At 49.7% G+C, this 18,673-nt stretch overlaps 1 protein-coding gene across 3 annotated transcripts in view; it reads left to right on the top strand.

Annotated features, from left to right (window-relative positions):
• ARHGAP39 (Rho GTPase activating protein 39) overlaps positions 1-18,673 on the top strand; it is a 194,266-nt gene that overhangs the window by 124,318 nt on the left and 51,275 nt on the right. For all 3 annotated transcript variants that reach the window (XM_081918708.1, XM_081918707.1, XM_081918709.1), the window contains exon 4: positions 15,587-16,973. In XM_081918708.1, coding sequence (XP_081774834.1) covers positions 15,587-16,973 — 1,387 coding nt within the window. The remainder of the gene's footprint in view (positions 1-15,586; positions 16,974-18,673) is intronic.

The following is an 18,673-nucleotide window of genomic DNA, read 5'->3' on the forward strand; positions in this document are numbered from 1 at the left end:
AATACGGACGAGCCGTGAGGAAGCGCTTCTTCCTGAATGCTGATTTAGTCATTTCTACAAAGCAGCAAACGGATCATGCCGTAGGAGACATGGCGTGTGTGTGAGAGTTCGGGTGGTGATCCTGAGGTCTGACAGCAGCATCTGCCCCCCGCCTTGAACAAGGTGGAGGCCAGCCTGCCTTTTTTTGCTGATATCAGTAGCACCTAGCCTTGTCCGATGCCACCATTAAGTAGACCTAAACAGGGTCATTTTTACGCCAAGGAGTCCCTGCCAATGCCGTATGCATCTCCCCACAAACCCACGCAACAAACCGCAAAACTGGGTCAGTTTGCTTTTCATGTCGGCATTCATTTAGACAACATTGCTGCATGCATACTAAAGAAAAGACTCTTATAGTACTTTATATCCTGCAAGCAGCAATTTGTATGTCTCTAGCCAAAGTCTCCAAGGTGTCATCCCAAAAGAAGAAGAAGAGGAGGAGGGAGAGGAAGAAAATAATAATAATAATAATAATAATAATAATAATAATAATAATAATAATAATAATAATAATTGCTGCCTATCTGAAGGGGTTTCCCCAGCCACTCTGAGCAGCTCTCAACAAAATATTAAAAACACAGGAAAACATTAAACATTAAAAGCTTCCCACTGAGTTTAGGCATTAATTTAATTTGGTTTCTTTTTTAAAAAAGTATTTCTATTGAATTTCAACCACATTATTATTATTATTATTATTATTATTATTATTATTATTATTATTATTATTATTATTATTACCCCACCCTTTCCCCAGACTGGAACTCAAGGCTGCTCGCAAAAATTAAATACAAACAAAAACGCACATAGCTAAAAACACGCAGAAGATCATTGCTAAAACGTAATGTAGGCTTTTTAGCCTCGGGTGAGAAGAGCTTTGCGCCCGGGAAAGGAAAATGGGAGTCAACAGACACTCAGGGAGTAGTTTCGGAGAAAAAGGAGCAAGCGTGATAGATTCACAAACAAGCACGAGTTCACAGCCATTTGCACAGAGCATATATTCCCCTTCAGTTCCCTCCCCTTTCTCCTCCTTTTCTAGAGTCCTGCCCCATGAGTTCACCTGAGCATGAACAGAAAGCTCCTGTCTTGGGACTCTTCCCAGGAAAGGGGGTGAGAAACCAAGGGGGGCGAGGAGCCTTGTGGTTCAGCATGTCCAAGATGTTTCTTTTCTCTTGCTCTATTGGCACAGTTCCCAGAAAGAAAAGTTGCAATCTGGTTAGCAAGGCCAGTTAGCCTGAGAAACATACCGTTTCGCAAAATTAAAATATATATTGAAAAATCAGTTCTATTACAATGCAGATAATAAAAACAGCAGAGTGCTGCTTAACAGCCCTTTCCTTAAAAAACAGCCTGTTCCCAAAGGCCTGTTGGAACAAGGAGGTCTCCTCCTACCAGCAGAAGAATAGCAAGGAGGGAGCCAGTCTGGCTTCTCTAGGGAGCAGCCACCGAGAAGGCCTTCTTCCGCCTCCCCACTAAGAATGCCTGTGAGGGTGCTGGGGACAGAGCGAAGGGCCTCCCCAGAAGATCTCAGAGCCTGCTAGAGGTTCATATGGGAGAATATGGTCTTTAAGATTCTTGTTGTTTAGTCGTGTCCCGGCTCTTCGTGACCTCATGGACCAGAGCACACCAGGCACTCTTGTCTTCCACTGCCTCCTGCAGTTTGGTCAAACTCATGCTAGTAGCTTTGAGAACACTGTCCCACCATCTCGTCCTCTGTCGTCCCCTTCTCCTTGCGCCCTCCATCTTTCCCAACATCAGGGTCTTTTCCAGGGAGTCTTCTCTTCTCATGAGGTGGCCAAAGTATTGGAGCCTCAGCTTCAGGATCTGTCCTTCCAGGGAGCACTCAGGGCTGATTTCCTTCAGAATGGAGAGGTTTGATCTTCTTGCAGTCCATGGGGCTCTCAAGAGTCTCCTCCAGCACCAGAATTCAAAAGCATCAATTCTTCGGTGATCAGCCTTCTTTATGGTCCAGCTCTCACTTCCATACATCACTACTGGGAAAACCACAGGCATTTCTCTCATAGTGAATACAGTTGCAAGGAGTTGCAGAGAAGTTCTAAGGCAAATAGCACACAAAATTTTATCGATTTCACTCCCTTACGTCTCTTTGGAAGTTGCATGTGTTTGTGGTGGTCTTTGGGTTTTATCATCCCTACGCAGCTGAAAGGTGAAGGGATGCCAAGCTGCATGGTCTTGAGCAGGGGTCAGCAAACGTTTTCAGTATGGGGCCGGTCCACTGTCCCTCAGACCTTGTGGGGGGCCAGACTATATATATTTTTTTTTTGGGGGGGTGTGAACGAATTCCTATGCCCCACAAATAACCCAGAGATGCATTTTAAATAAAGAGACACATTCTACTCATGTAAAAACACGCTGATTCCTGGACCATCCCCGGGCCAGATCTAGAAGGCGATTGGGCTGGATCCGGCCCCTGGGCCTTAGTTTGCCTACCCATGGTCTTGAGGCTAGACATGTCTAGTCTTGAGGCTTCGGCTTGTCTCTCTCATTCACTGGAAGGAATGCCGTTGAATGGATAAGAAATGTGAAATGAAACTCATGTGGTAGCATTTCCATTTCAGGCAAAACTGTCCCAAACCAGATGCTGGAAAGGTGGCATACAAATTAACAACTACATACATACATAACTAACTAACTAACTAACTAACTAACTAGCTAGCTAACTAACTAACTAACTAACTAACTAACTAACTAACTAAATAAATAAATAGTGGACACCATAGCCCAGTGGGGGAGAGTGCTAGATTGGGGGGACTTGGGTTTGAAAGAGCCCATAATTGGTGGTGATTGGCCTGCCAGAAAGCAGTGGGGCAGCAACCAGGGAGAGTTTTGCTTCGCTTCAAAAGAATGCTCAGGTTGAGACATTGACATGGATGGAATGGAAGAACCACCGTTCCCCAACCTGATGCCCTCCTGATGCTTTGAACTACCATTCCCGTCAGCTCCAAATTGGGGAAGGCTGGATGCAGAAAGGTAGACTAAGGTGAGTTGCTTTCAGCATCAAGCGCTCGTCCTCTCTTCAAAACCCAGGCTGCGTTTAAGGGTGGCTGCTTAGCTCTGTGAATCGCCGGTGGCTTACCTGAACTGTAGATCAGCGGCAGCCAGCTAGCATCTCAGGTTAGCACTGACCTTTGCCACCTTTGCTGTTCATTACATTAGTGCCTGAGACGTGAGTGATGCTGTGGCGTAAACCACCAAGCATCTTGGTGGTTTGAATCCATGGGACACGGCTGTTAGAATTCCTGCTCCATGATTGCAGTCATGGGATTGTTGTCTATCCCATGACGGTGTATGTTTTGACTCCACAGAGTGGGAAGTGACGGAGACAGGATGTTTGTGTTACTGTGTTCCGTGAAGGGGAACTATTGTCCTTTGTCCTTTCTCTTTGCTGTCTGATGCTAGAGAGAGAGGGAGCCATGTTGCAGTGCTCTGTGTGTGTGTTATATGTAAATAAAGTAGATTAGCCAAAATGCTGAGTTGCTGAGGTCTGTTACGCAAGCTGCGAAGACTCTGCAGATCCCTAAGTGTGCTGGTGTCGGTTGGCATCGGTCGCTGTGATGTTCGGGCAGAAGAAAGCTTTAGAAGCTCCCGAACGATCGACCAGGAGGGAGAGAACATGCCAGTCAGGCATGTGTCGCTGCCAGGGTCCTACTTGAGTGTAGGCTGAACTCCTGACAAGGGTGAGCTCCCGTTGCTCTGTCCTGGCTCCTGCCAACCTAGCAGTTCAAAAGCACACCAGTGCAAGTAGATAAATAGGTACCACCGCGGTGGGAAGGTAAACAGCATTTCTGTGCGCTCTGATTTAAGCCACAGTGTCCCATTGCGCCTGAAGTGGGTTAGTCATGCTGGCCACATGACCCGGAAATCTGTCTGTGGACAAACGCCGGCTCCCTTGGCCTGAAAGCGAGATGTGCGCTGCAACCCCTTAGTCACCCTTGACTGGACTTAACCGTCCAGGGGTCCTTTACCTTTTACATTAGTCTCTGGGGGCTTCTCTTTCCAAACCAAGGAGTCTGTTTCAGGCCTGACGCTTGTGTTCCTCGCCTCCTAGTTGGTGATGATGTTCAACATGTGCCAGGGGATGGGAGAAGGCTCTGCATCCCCCCCCCTTTGCTTGTCCTCCTTTTAAATATTCTTCCCATCGTCAACAATTTTTACGACGGCCCTCCCGCACAACAGGGAGCAATTAAAGTCTGCCTGCAGCCCTGCTTTCCGTTGTTGTCTCTGATCTGGGACCGTTGCAGCTCAACCTGGTTCACGTTCCTTAATATTCTGATCCAGTACTTTCCCCGTGGCTGCCTCACGTCGGGAGCGGATCTGCCGGCTTAGTGTGGCTGAGCTGCCTATCTCCCTTCCTCCTTGCAGCCAAGAGAGAGAAAGAGAAGAGAAAGAGGCTGCGTAGAATATCAACGCTGGTTGCTCATCCAAGGTTGAGAATGGCAGGTTTGTTTGCTGGGAGCCCATTGCAACCTGTATCTGCCCTATACAGTGGTACCTCGGGTTACATATGCTTCAGGTTACATATGCTTCAGATTACAGACTCCGCTAACCCAGAAATAGTGCTTCAGGTTAAGAACTTAGCTTCAGGATGAGAACAGAAATCGTGCTGCAGTGGCACAGCAGCAGCAGCAAGAAGCCCTATTAGCTAAAGTAGTGCTTCAGGTTAAGAACAGTTTCAGGTTAAGAACAGGCCTCTGGAACGAATTAAGTACTTAACCCAAGGTATCACTGTACAGTAATACCTCGGGTTACAGACACTTCAGTTTGTGTGTTTTCGGGTTGCGCACCGCGCTGAACCCAGAAATATTGGAACGGGTTACTTCCAGGTTTGGGTGCTCACGCATGTGCACAAGCACTAAAGCACACTTTGCGCATGCGCAGAAGTGCCGAATCGCACATGCGCAGACGCGACGCTGTGGGTTGCAAACGTGCCTCCCGCACGGATCCCGTTCGCAACCTAAGCGTCCACTGTACTGGAGTTGGCTTGCTGGTCAGTTAGACAGCTACGATGACCATCCATTACAGATTTTGGGGAATATTGTTCAAGATCTAGGAGGAAATTTGCCTCCCTCTCCTGCATTGCCAGTGAAAGTTGCCTAGAGGCCACATTTGCATGGTGAAGATCTGTGTAAGATCTGGTGAAGATCATGGTGAAGATCTGTGCAATGTAAGTCAGTAGGCTAGCATCCTTCTACATGCAAAGGAGATGCTTTGCTGCTGAGCTGTGACCCTGACCCTTAGCACACAGGGCTTAAATAGTCTCACAGTTCCTGGCTCCCCACCCCAGTTCCCTTCTAGGAAAGGAACAAGGAGCAATGAAACCCAGGACAGGCATTCATATGCTGTGCTGGTCCCAGGGAGGGTTACCGTGTGGCGTGGTCTGAATCCGGTCCTAGGTCGAGGGTCTGGAGGCTGTCCGTTAAGGGCGAAGTGGGGTCCGAGGCAAGGAGCCGGGCGTGGTCAGGAACTCCAGAAGAGCAGGTCAGGGTGCTGGCAGGAACAGCTTTCCAACGATGTTGCTCCTGCAACACGGGAATGAGCTTTATCTCCTCTGGGGCCTAGGGCGGCCCTGGTCCACAGGTGACTCCCCTCCCCTGGCCTTAAGGTGAGCACTCCTCCTGCGGGAACTTAGTTCCCTCCTCCTCTCTGCCCTGAGCCTCTGCAGCTCAGGAGAGACTGGAGGGTTACTGGACCCAGAGGCAACCTCACCTTCCCCTGACAGGGCTGGGAGAGGCACACCTGTAGGCAATGGGTCCTCGATCACCTCCGGAGCCAGAGTGGGATCACCTGGTGCCTGCTCCTGAGGATCCAGCACAGGTGGGGGCCCTTCAGATTCAAGCCCCTGCCCCAGCTCAGCCGGCCCTGGAGGCAGGGACTCCTGTGCAGGCTGGGATTCCTCCGGTTCAGCCTCTGAATCAGATTCCCAGGCCATCACATATGCCTTTGTAGATTTTAAGGAGGCTTACAGGTGCCTGTCTGGGGCGCAGAATTCCAGCGTTCTCCATAACTTCCAAGCAGTCAGTAACTCTTCAAATTTTTTATGACTTAGCTAGCATTTCTGAGATTTGTTCTATCAGCAAATAGGCGATTGCGTCGCAGACTGCTCTCCTTTGTTTTGCTGACTTTGGAGTATTCCTGTTTGCTTTGCAACCATGATAATGATGATGATGAAGAAGAAGATGATCATGTGATTTACTCCCAAGTTGAGAGGATGGACAATTCTGTCAGAAACGGAAGTGGGTTCCTTGTCCCTCAGAGATCTGGAATGGAAATTGCGAAAGCGTGCTGGAAATGTAATGAGACTGAAGGTACCTTTTACCACCTTTGGTGGACCTGCCCAAAGATTAAAGCCTTTTGGGAAATGATCTATAACGAAATTAAGAAAGTCCTTAAGTGGACTTTCCCTAAGAAACCTGAGGCTTTTCTCCTGGGCATGGTTGGCCAATTGGTGCCAAAGAAGGATAGGACTTTTTTCATGTATGCTACTACAGCAGCAAGAATTCTTCTGGCAAAGTATTGGAAGACGCAAGAACTACCTACTCTGGAAGAATGGCAGACAAAGGTGACAGACTTCATGGGACTGGCAGAGATGACCGGCAGAATCCGCGACCAGGGGAAAGAGACAGTGGAAGAGGATTGGAAGAAATTTAAAACATATCTTAAAAATTGTTGTAAAATTGAGGAGTGTTAAGATGTCAAGGGGTAAGAAGTAGAGAATTACAGCTGTAACTAACAAGTTTAAGGAAATTTAATGAAAGGGAACTAGTAGATAAACTGACTAATGGGTTGCTAAAGAACTGCAAAACAAGGATGCAGCGAAAGGGAGGTATGGGGAAGTCAGAGGAAAGAAGATGTATGAAAATAAGATTATGATTTAAATGTTTTGTATGTTTTTGTCTTGTGTTTTGTTTGTTTTTTATTATGTGTTTGAAAAATGAATAAAAATTATTTAAAAAAAAAAAAAGGAAATTGCGAAAGTGAAAAATGAGTAGTATTCACCTTTGGGGTTTTTTTGGGTAGCCTGCAACAGTTACATAAATCATTGTGTTATTTACTGCATTGCTTTGACATTTCCATTCTGTTGAAGTACACTGAAATTGATTCCATAATTACGTAAGTTTCAGCCATAGCAGAAAAGGGAGATGAATAACATAGGAGGTTTTTAGTGGAAGCTGAACTGTAGTGGAACATATACAGCACTGATTGCAATGAACTTAGTACAGGACAGAAACTGCTTCCTCTGCACATCCTTAACTCCCAAGTTCTGCAAACTTTCTGCTGGCTGAATGGAGAAAGGGGCATTAAACCAACAGCTTTACTGACCAAAGGCCTCAACAGCCAGGTTTTTCACCATCAATGCAGGTTCCAGGTTCATTGGAAAGGGAGTTCAGGGCCAAGGCAACCACCATAGAAAAATCCTTCCTGCGTGTCTCACAAAATGAAGTGTTCCTAGCAGAGGAACACTAAGAAGTGCCCGGGCAACCTAAATTTGTGGGCAGCCTCATGCAGTGGGGAGGCGCGCCATCAAGTCTTTAGGTCCCAAGACATTCAGGGCTTTGTACCCTTTTTAGTTTCCTTGCCAACAACCCTGAGCAATGAAGCCGAGAGATTGTCTCGATCTGTCACTAAGGCATCACCACCCATACATTCTGTTCCCTGGAGCATGTGAACTACTATACTGCTACTACTACTACTACAGTGGTGCCCCGCAAGACGAACGCCTCGCAAGACGAAAAACCCGCTAGACGAAAGGGTTTTTCCGTTTTGGAGGCGCTTCGCAAAACGAATTTCCCTATGGGGTTGCTTCACAAGACGAAAAAATCTTGCGTCCCCCGGCAGTTTTTTTTTGCTTTTTTTGCCCTTTTCCTAAGCCGCTAAGCCGCTTATCAGCTGTTCCGCTGATAAGCCGCTTAACAGCTGATCGCTGGAAGCCGCTTGACAGCTGTAGCGCTAATCCGCTAAGCTGTCAATGGGCTTGCTTCGCAAGACGAAAAAACCGCTAGACGAAGAGAATCGCGGAACGGATTAATTTCGTCTAGCGAGGCACCACTGTACTAATAATTTATTTATACCCCGCCCATCTGGCTGGACTTCCCCAGCCACTCTAAGAAGCTTCCAACAAAATATTAAAATATCATAATGCATCAAACATTAAAAGCTCCCCTAAACAGGGCTGCCTTCAGATGTCTTCTAAAAGTCTGGTACTTGTTGTTCTCTTTGACATCTGGTGGGAGGGTGTTCCACAGGGCGGGTGCCACTACTGAGAAGGCCCTCTGCTTGGTTCCCTCTAACCTCACTTCTCGCAGTGAGGGAGCCGCCAGAAGGCCCTCGGCGCTGGACCTCAGTGTCCGGGCAGAACAATGGGGGTAGAGATGCTCCTTCTGGACTGACGCCGTTTAAGGCTTTCAAGGTCAGCATCAACACTTTGAATTGTGTTTGGAAACGTACTGGGAGCCAATGCAGATCTCTCAGGACCGGTGTCCCGGCGGCTGCTCCCAGTCACCAGTCTAGCTGCCGCATTCTGGATTAGTTGGGAGTTTCCGTGTCAGCTTCAACGGTAGCCCCACGTAGAGCGCATTGCAGTGGTCCAAGCGGGAGATAACTAGTGCATGCACCGCTCTGGTGAGTCAGTCTGCGGGCAGGGAGGGTCTCATCCTGCGTTAAAAACAACAACGGTGCAGCGCTTTTCCGGTCATCCTTTTTGTGTCTTTGAAAATGGGAGACGTGAGCAGTACTGGCTCTGCTCCTTTTTGGCCCCATCGCATTTCCTCCCGGAGGTCAATTTTGTTCGCGCTGGATTGCCTGCGCACGTGCTGGGGCGGGGAGCCGAAGCGTTTGGCCTCCCTTTCAGCAGCATTCAGAGGTTGCTGCTTCGCTCCTTTGATGCGACCTTCCTTCTGCTGCGAGCAGGGCCCTATCGCATCGCCAGATCTGTACAGATATTGTGCAACAGCCATGGGGAGGGCTGCGTGTTGCAGAAGAGCCAGCTGGCATGGCTGGTCCGGGGCTGCCGGGTATCGCTCTGCTTGGGGCTCTGTCCCTTCCTCTGGTTTTGCAGCCTGCGCAGCAAATCTCAGAGCAAAATCCACAGGGCCAGCGAAGCATTGCTGGGGGCAGACGAGCCGCCGCATGCCTGCTTTCCGAAGGCTGACGGATGCCTTCCTCGCCTGACCTTGATGCTCGTCCTCTTAGAAATCCCGTGAGCAATCTTGTGCGCCTTTCTGTGGGTCTTCGCCATCCATTTTCATTCAGCTTTTCCTAATCTGTTGACGTTCAGCTGGGTCACATCGTGACCCAAAGTGGATTGAATCTCTGGCGCCATTGTTCGTTGCCCCTTCGCTGCACGCCACCTCAATCTCCCAAGCGTTGCCAGACTTGTTTTATTTTTAATTTTTTGTTTAGTTTTTAGACTTCTGCACTGCCCTTCATCATAGGATTTCAGAGCAATTCACAAGATAAAAATTTAAGGCAAAAGCACAAATAGATAATTCAAACCAAAACATCAAAACAATGACAACAATCCCCCCTCCCACAAACACCATGAAAAGGCTGCGGATTTTTAATCAGCTAGCTGATTTCAGGTGCTTACCTAGGAAGCCACCAATGTAGGGGGACCATCACATATATCGTTCAAGGGGGAGCTCCATGTCACCACCCTGGGGAAAACCCTGTCCATGTCACTGCTGTCAGAGGTACCTCAAGAAGGGCTGTCCCCTGCAGATTGCGGAGCCCGAGAAGGCAGGAATAGGAGTAGGCAGCCCCTTAAGTATTTGGGTCCTAAAACACCTTGAATTGGGCCTGGCAGCAAACAGGCAGTCAGTGCAACTCCCAAAGGAAAGGTGCACCTCCACTCTCAACTTCAGTTTATTAGCTCCCATCCAACCTGTTGCTGCCCTAAGTGAACAAGATCTGCAGTTGCCTGTTGCGAATTTAATTTTATAGTGTGGCCCAGCATTGCGGGGCTCAGGGGACAGAGAGCCAGGTACGGGTGGCCAAAATTAAAAGGAGGCCCTGGACCCCTTTAGAAGGAAGGGAGGGAACAGAAAATGAATGAATGCTTAAATGCCTTGTTGCTGTTTGGAATAAAATCTTCCTGCTCCACCTGAAAAACATGTCCCAGGTTTGTTTTGCTAAAGGAAGCACCCCGATTATTATTTTGTGCATAATCGCTCTTAAGCGGAGGCAATGAAGAAATGGCCTCCACATTGCAATTTAACCATTAAATCACCGCATTTATACCTTTAATATGGCATTCACGGCCGTGAGAAGAGGGCCCGCGGGAGCTGCGATTCAAAGATTTGATTAGCGCTGGCAGTTGCCAAGTGTAACCAAAACTGCACACTTAGGATTTTGCTTAACCTTTGACAGCCGCAAGCACTCGGAGGCCACTGTGGTTAGGCGTTTCCTTAGTTGCCCGAGCACTCTTTTTTACGTGAACGCATATGCCTTTTAACAAGGCATTCTGTGTGTTGCATCGACACTCACACGTTTTGTGGAGCAACGGTTCTGTTGTATCTTTGGAGTAAATCCTGTGTTTTGGAAGGGGAGGGCTGTAGCTCAGGGGCACTTGCAACCAGACCGTGCCCTCCACTTTCTCTGGCCGCAGCACGTTCTGCACCCCATCGCTTGGACTCCAATGCGCTCTACGTGGGGCTACCTTTGAAGGTGATCCGGAAACTGCAATTAATCCGGAATGCGGCAGCTAGACTGGTGACTGGGAGCGGCCGCCGAGACCACATAAACCAGTCCTGAGAGATCTACATTGGCTCCCAGTACATTTCCGGGCACAATTCAAAGTGTTCGTGCTGACCTTTAAAGCCCTAAACGGCCTCGGCCCAGTAGACCTGAAGGAGCGTCTCCACCCCCATCGTTCTGCCTGGACACTGAGGTCCAGCGCTGAGGGCCTTCTGGCGGTTCCCTCACTGCAAGAAGTGAGGTTACAGGGAACCAGGCAGAGGGCCTTCTCAGTAGTGGCGCCCACCCTGTGGAATGCCCTCCCATCAGATGTCAAGGAAATAAACAACTACCTGACATCTGAAGGCAGCCCACCTTAGGGAAGTTTTTAAAGTTTAATGCTGTATTGTTTTTAACACTTGATTGGGAGCCACCCAGAGTGGCTGGGAAACTCAGCCAGATGGGCGGGGTATAAATAATAAATTATTATTATTATTATTATTATTATTATTATTATTATTATTATTATTATTATTATTATTATTTCCACCTGTGAGCTCTAGAAAGCCCCGGAGTTCTCTTGCCATGCGCAGAGGCTCCTTCGCAGACACACAGGGTCTTGCCTGCATGCAGGTTGATGGAAAGAAGCATCTTGTCCCAAGACGGAGAGTCCGAAAGCCACTCTTCCCGGAACTTTGGCAGGGCCATCCGAGCAAGTTAATGCCATGGCACGAAGATCACGAGATTATAATTATTTCTGCGCATGAAATATTAATCGGGAGCGGGAACGAAAATCTCTGGTTCCACGGCAAACTCCAATTAAGAGTCAGAGTTCCTCACTTGAGGAGATGCCACTGGAATAGCAATGGTGAGGAGCTGATAGGAACCAGGGGCCAGAGTGTCAAGGGTGACTTTCCCCCTTTCTTCCTTTTAATATTATTTTCATTCCTGCTGAATGTGAGTTTTGCTGAACCAAAAAGTGCACAGACGGGGAATGTGGGTCTGCTTTCCTAAAGGTCAGGAGCCTTTGGCGGGTGTCTTGCCAAATGCAAGGTGGTTGTTTTAAAATGAGATTCAGAAGTAATACAAAACACAAGTGGGCGAGAAGATTAAATATGTTCTTCTAAACAGCACATACATACCAAACATGCACTTCAATCTGCCACTTAGAAGCCCTCAAGAAGTGGAGAAGTGACTCCCCCAGGTAGCTTTAGTTTGCATGGCCCCACAGCCATATCAGTCCGTGCATGAGCTTGCGTGGCAAGTTCCTGCCTTCCCCCTCAGAAATAAAGACACAAGAATTCGAGTTAATGGGTCAAATTAGGACACAACTTTATTGATGACAGGTATTGGCTTAGGCATTGGTCCTATCAACTAACCGACTTCAGCCCGCTTGCTTGAAGAACGGTAAGGGTTAACCACCGGTAGGGGGAGTCCCGCTGATGCACATCAACTAGGATCTCCCCCGGGGTCACCACTCGGCGTGCCGTGGGCCCACACCTCCATAGGCTTCGGACAGGGCCACGCCCCCCGGAATCCTTTATCAGACTACCCTTTAATATGCGAGGCAGGTGATGGTGTTACCTCCCCTCTTCCATCTACAGAGCAATACCAATGCCTAACTGCCAATACCCAGAAAGTTGTGACAATTTGCTACGAGGTAGGTGAAAAACCAAGTGGCTGGTGCCAATCTGCCAATTGGAAAAATTCCTACCAGGCCCCTTGACGGCGACCAACTGAAGTTCATAGCAACGTCAGAGAGCCTAGCCTAAAGGGTAGGAGGGAAGGGGAAACCTGAACAGCTGAGACGCGGGAAAGAGGGAGATCCTCGGCTGCGCCAGCCATAAATAGAGCCGCCCCCGCCTCCCGGGCCAGCCGATTGGCTGGCTGGGTGGGTGACGCGTCCGAGGATTCCCCTGGTATCGTGAAGCCCGCAACCCCACCTCCTCCCTAGCTCAGAAGTGGCTTTCTCAGAAGTTTTGCCCACAGCCATCCGATTTATAGATAGCTAGATACATGCGGATTATTCATTAGTCACCCCCTGCCCATGCCTCCCTTTCTCTAAACAATGTCCAACATCCAAGAAGATACCCATCACTATCTCTTCCTCGTAACTGATTAGGACATTATAGGCTGCTCTCATGCCATCAAAGAACTTCAGAGACAAGGAGAGGAAGGAAGATGGCAACCATGTCAGATCACTGACTCCTCGATATTCAATTTTTCTTCCCGATAGATTGCTCATACAGCGGGTGGGATGGCATGTCCTTCTCCTCCTTCCAACAAAAGACTTTCCTGGCCAGGCTGGGATGAGCGAAGGAAGAGCAACCATGTTTATCTCTGGCAAATGGTCCTTCCAGCAAATTCTGCATGCCTTGTACCATGTCCATCGGTCGTCTTTAAGTTCCCTGGTACACATTTGCAGGTTTGGGGCTGGAGAGGACAGGACTTTGCCATCGTAAGTCCATGAGGACAGCATCGACTCCTGGGCCTCGGAGCCTTCTTCAAGCATAGAAAAGGACTGATCAGTGTTTCAATGGACCCTGCACACAGCAGGTCTCGGGCTCAGTCTGTGACATCTCCAGTCAAAAGGATCTCAGGCCTGGAAAATGTAGGGCAGGAGTAGCCAGCCTGGTTCGGACATGGCGCAGTACCCCATGAGCAAAAGGAACATGCATTGGCATCTGGGTTGGCTATCAAATGCATTCTCGGGTCCGCTGGAGATCTGTGTCCTGTTGCACTAACTCCAGGTAATTATATTAGGAAGGGTAAAGGGTAAAGGGACCCCTGACCATTAGGCCCAGTCGTGGCCGATTCTGGGCTTGCGGTGCTCATCTCGCTTTATTGGCCGAGGGAGCCGGCGTACAGCTTCCGGGTCATGTGGCCAGCATGACTACGCCACTTCTGGCAAACCAGAGCAGCGCACGGAAATGCCGTTTACCTTCCCGCCGGACTGGTACCTATTTATCTACATGCACTTCATGCTTTCGAACTGCTAGGTTGGCAGGAGCAGGGACCGAGCAACGGGAGCTCACCCCGTTGCGGGGATTCGAACTGCCGACCTTCAGATTGGCAAGCCCTAGGCTCTGTGGTTTAACCCACAGCGCCACCCGCATCCCGTTAGGAATGGTGGTGGTCCTTTATTACTAACCTTCGAATGGCCCGTCTGGTGGAGCTAAGCCCCTAGTGCTGTTCTGCCTTCAGTCTGGGTGACTGGAAGTTCCTGCACCTGTTACCTGCATATTTGGCTGGAGGTAGACCAGAGATCTGCTGGTATAACTCTACTCAGAGGTTAGCAGGAGATTAGCAAGGATCTCCCAAGTTCCCATAAGCCCGACGTTTGCCCTGTCCTGCCATTGACTAACCTCACACTTACATCTCCATAGCCACAGATCCCATCCACACACCAGTTGATTCCAGTTCCTTGATGCTTACTGTTTCTTCCATTTCCCTTTTCCCATTTGGGATGAGCGCTCAACTAATGTGGAGCATTGGTAGCAGTTTTGATTCAGGATGAATCATGGAACCACTTGACCACTACAAGTGCTGCTTCCCCTGTAGATCTTGCAGATTCTTCAACATCTCCCCAGATTGCCGTGTGCCAAGTTCTGAAAAGACCCTCAAAATAAGGATGCTCTGATCCGCACACACTGTAATATTGTGTGCCCCAAACAAAGCCCACTGTGTCCCTCTTAGCTTTGTGTATGTTCACTGGTGCTGTAAAAGAGTAAGAATATTTTCAGAACTTCTTGTCGCTGCTTGACTAAGCATTCTCCAGGGACTAACTTGGCTTTAAGATTCTGAAAAGTTCTGGTTTAAGAAGGTCTTATTTCTTGCCATATCTGAAAAACTCACTCGTTCTTTATGAGTTTCCAGGGGTAAAGCCAAACCTTCGGACTACGCAGCTACGTGGCATTGGTTCACAACTTATACCAAAAGGCAAACTTTATAGCTGGCGTGTTATTGCAAAGTATGATCTCTTGATTTGGTTGTAATCCAGAATTTATTACCGTCCACTCCGCTGTGCTTCTGTGGAACCAAAATCTTATTATTCATAACATTGCTTTTATCTCTCTGCCACAATCATTTCTCCACTCCACATCTCTTAAGTTGTGGACCATATGATTTGAAACCGGCAAGCCACTGTTTCTGTACCTCTCAGGCGTTTGCATTGTTTTACCGTGTTTTTCGCTCCATAAGATGCACCTAGTTTTTAGAGGAGGAAAACAAGAAAAAAAAGTATTCTGAACGAAATAGTGGGTGTATGATTTTTGTGTAATTTGACAGTGAGTTTAGGGTAGCCCAATGCAAAAATCCTGAGAATCCATGTGGATCCGTGCTTTGTAACCACGTTTTTGTGCCATTGCGGCCCCACAAAACAGTGGATGCGTGGGTTTTTGTGTGTGCAGGCTGTAGCCATGGATATGCTATGTGATCTGATGGTGAATTTGGGGTGACCCCGTGCAAAAATCCTGAGGATCCATGGGCTTTTACCTCCCCCCTCCCAAGCAGCCTCTTTTATTGCTAGCGTCCCTTATCTCCCTCCCCAATTGCTTGCTGATTAGTGGCTTTGTTTCAACAGCCACTTCCCTCTTTTTCTTTTTTTAAAAAAGCATGGTCTGCTTTTCGCCCCTGGGCAATTTGGCTCCAGGGAACACTCCATAAGACACACAGACATTTCCCTTTATTTTTTAGGAAGAGAAAAGTGTGTCTTATGGAGCGAAAAATACGGTAGGGAATGAAATACGTTATACACACACACACACACACATATATATGTGCAAAAATAAAAAGGTGCTTCTTGCATTGTTCCTGCTTCTGACGGCTGCCTTGTGTTCTGCCTCTCTCTGTGTCCCAGGGCATCATCTCTCCGGTGGAACACGGGGACCAAGGAGCGGATGCTCATCAAGGTGACGGACCGTGAGCCCAGCTTCCTCATGCACCAGGGCAACGGCTACACCCCCGACAACCAGCAGGGCACACGGTCGCGCCGGCCCTCGGGCGGCCAGCCATCCCCCAACCTCCAGACTTTTGCCCCCGACTCGGACAACTCTGTCTTCTTCCCGGAAAGGAAGCAGTCGCCCTTTCTGAAGCGGGCCGAGCACGTTGGCAGCTGCTCCCCGCTGCTGGGGCGCGGCGACTCCTTCTGCTCCCCACTCCAGGCCCAGCACCGCAAGCACTCCAGCGAGTCGCAGCCGTCATCTCCGCGCTATGCCTACGAACCGCCCTTGTACGAGGAGCCACCCATGGAGTACCAGGCTCCGATCTACGACGAGCCACCCGTGGACATGCAGTTTGAGGCCAGCGGGAGCTACAAGGCCGGCTCTCCGCAGAAGTCCCCCATCCGCAAGCCGCACCCTTTCCTGCAGTCGCCCAAGCAGGGCTCCAACTCCCCCTACCAGCAGCTGGTCCTGACCAAGCAGAAGGGGCCCGACCGCTTCATGAGCCTGGAGTACAGCCCCGCCGGCAAGGAGTACGTCCGGCAGCTGGTCTACGTCGAGCAGTCGGGCTCCAGCCCCAAGATGAAGACCGGCTTGCGGCACAAATACTCGCCGAACCCCATTGGTGGCTCCTACTCTCTCCAGCACAGCCCTTGCCTGGTGAGGGACCAGCGGCTGGAAGTCAAGTCCGGCGACTACAGCAGCATGGAAGGGGCGGAATTCCGGCACAGCCCGCCCGTCTCGCAGGGGGATGACTCCATGTCATGGTCCAGCCAGCACAACACCATGTCCTCCACCGGCTACTCGCCCGGCACACGCAAGAGGAAAAGCCGGAAGCCGTCGCTCTCGTATGACCCCAACGCCTCCTCCACCGACGGCTCGGGAGAGCGGGAGGAAGGGCTGGCGGAGGAGAGGGCGCCCTCGGGCTGCAGCCGGCCCCAGATGAACCGCATGGAGAGCCGCTCAGTGGAGGCCGAGTCGAGCCGGGGCTTCCCCGAGCCCTTCCTGGCCCAGGCCCGGCTGGCGTGGGAGGCCCAGCAAGCCCACTACCACATGCGGCAGAGGAGCAGCTGGGACTCGCAGAAGGACGGCTCGGGCTACGAGAGTGACGGAGCGGTGCCCCTCCCCATGCCGGGGCCCGTGGTGCGGGCCTTCAGCGAGGACGAGGCACTGGCCCAGCAGGAGAACAAGCACTGGAAGCGCAACACCTTTGAGAAGCTCGGCTTCCCCCAGATCCTGCTGGAGAAGAGTGTGTCGGTTCAGACCAACCTGGCGTCGCCAGAGCCGTACCTGCATCCGTCCCAGGTAAGGTGCTGGTGCTTCAGGTGCCCCTTTCAGGAAGGGTCTGTCTTGGGAGCAACCGTCCCTCTGATGACGAGGGAGAGTAGGAAACATTTAAGAAGGACCTCTTTGGGGATCGTATTAGGGCTGTGGAACACAGGAATCGGTCTTTTACAGAGTCAGACTATTATTGCATTAGCTTAGTATAGTCTGTTCTGACCGGCAGTGGCTGCCTCCAGGGTTTCGGGTAGGGGACGTTCCTGGCTGTACCTGGAGATGCCAGCAGGGATTGAATTTGGGATATGCTTTGCCCTTGTGCTCTAACCCTGATTTTGAAACTACTATATTGGGCATCCTTGAACTAAGGCTATAGAAGAGTTGTTGTCTCCAGCCTGAGTTGTATTGGTATTGCTCGGTGTCCTTTGGGGGACGGGACATAGCTCAATGATAGGGCCTCTGCTTTGCATGCAGAGGGTCCCGGGTTCAATTCCTGGTGTCTCCAGGGATGCCTGAAACCCTGGAGAGCCACTGCAAATCGGTCTTGGCAATGCTGAGTTAGATGCATTGCAGGGGGTTGGACTAGATGTCCCTTGGGGGCCCTTCCATCTCTACAATTCTGTGGTTCTTTTGTATCACCAGGCAGCTTCCTGTGTCCTATGTCCAGCCCCTTTGGCTCCTGCCACTTCTGTGCATTCTTCGTCATCTTTGACCCTCACTTGCCTACAGTTGCAGCTTAATCCATTTCCTGTGCTGGCCTATGTCAATTTATCCGTGATACCCGTAAACCAAACTGTTTCTCCAGCAGCACCAGAGCAATGAGAGCTGAGGGCCTGATCCACCAGGCTGTTCTTACGTCCTCAGGTTCTTCGCTAAAAAACTGGAGACCTGCTTTCATTGATGCCTCTGGTTTACATTTCACAGGCTAGATAACCCTTGGGGTCCCATCCACACTCTACAATTCTAGAATTCTGAGATGTTTGCTCTATTAAACCACCAAACCAACCAGTGTCTCTACTTCCCCTCTCCTCGAAGCCGCTTGGTCTTCCAGGAATCAAGAGATGATGCTGAGCTAAAGGCAAGGCTGGTGGAGGCAGCTGGTCTGTCCAGTCACCCCAGATGCTTTAAGACAGGTTGGAGATCTTGTGGGCCCCCCAGATGTTGTTCAACAGCTGCACCCATCATTGTTGACCATGGGCAATCCCTCTACCTGAGGGATGATGGGAGTTGGGGGTCCAGCAACAGGTGAGGTGCTTAGTCTGGCTTCATGGAGATCTCTTAGGGTTGTTATTAAGCAAGTCAAAATTCTACCAATGGAAGGATTGACTTGGAGGTCCCGGGCCACAGGGAGCTTAGGCTGGCCTCAACCAGATCCAGGGCTTTTTCGGCTGTGGCCCCGATCTGGTGGAACACTCTGTCCCAAGAGACTAGGGCCCTGTGGGACTTGACGTCTTTCCACAGGGCCTGCAAGACGGAGCTGATCCACCAGGACTTTGGCCAAGGCACAGCCTGACTCCCTCCTTGGGTAATCCTCATAGAACTCTAGCCCAATGGTTGCCATTAATTTGATTCTGGTTTGATTTTAGAATGAATTGATTTTAGAATGCTGTGTTACTTTTATTGCTGTTAGCTGCTCTGAGCCCGGCTTCGGCTGGGGAGGGCGAGATATAAATAAAATTTTATTATTATTATTATTATTGAGCCCCATAGCAGATTCTCCAGTGAGC

Source organism: Podarcis melisellensis, assembly GCF_964234715.1.
Source record: "Podarcis melisellensis genome assembly, chromosome: 7".
Taxonomy (NCBI): domain Eukaryota; kingdom Metazoa; phylum Chordata; class Lepidosauria; order Squamata; family Lacertidae; genus Podarcis; species Podarcis melisellensis.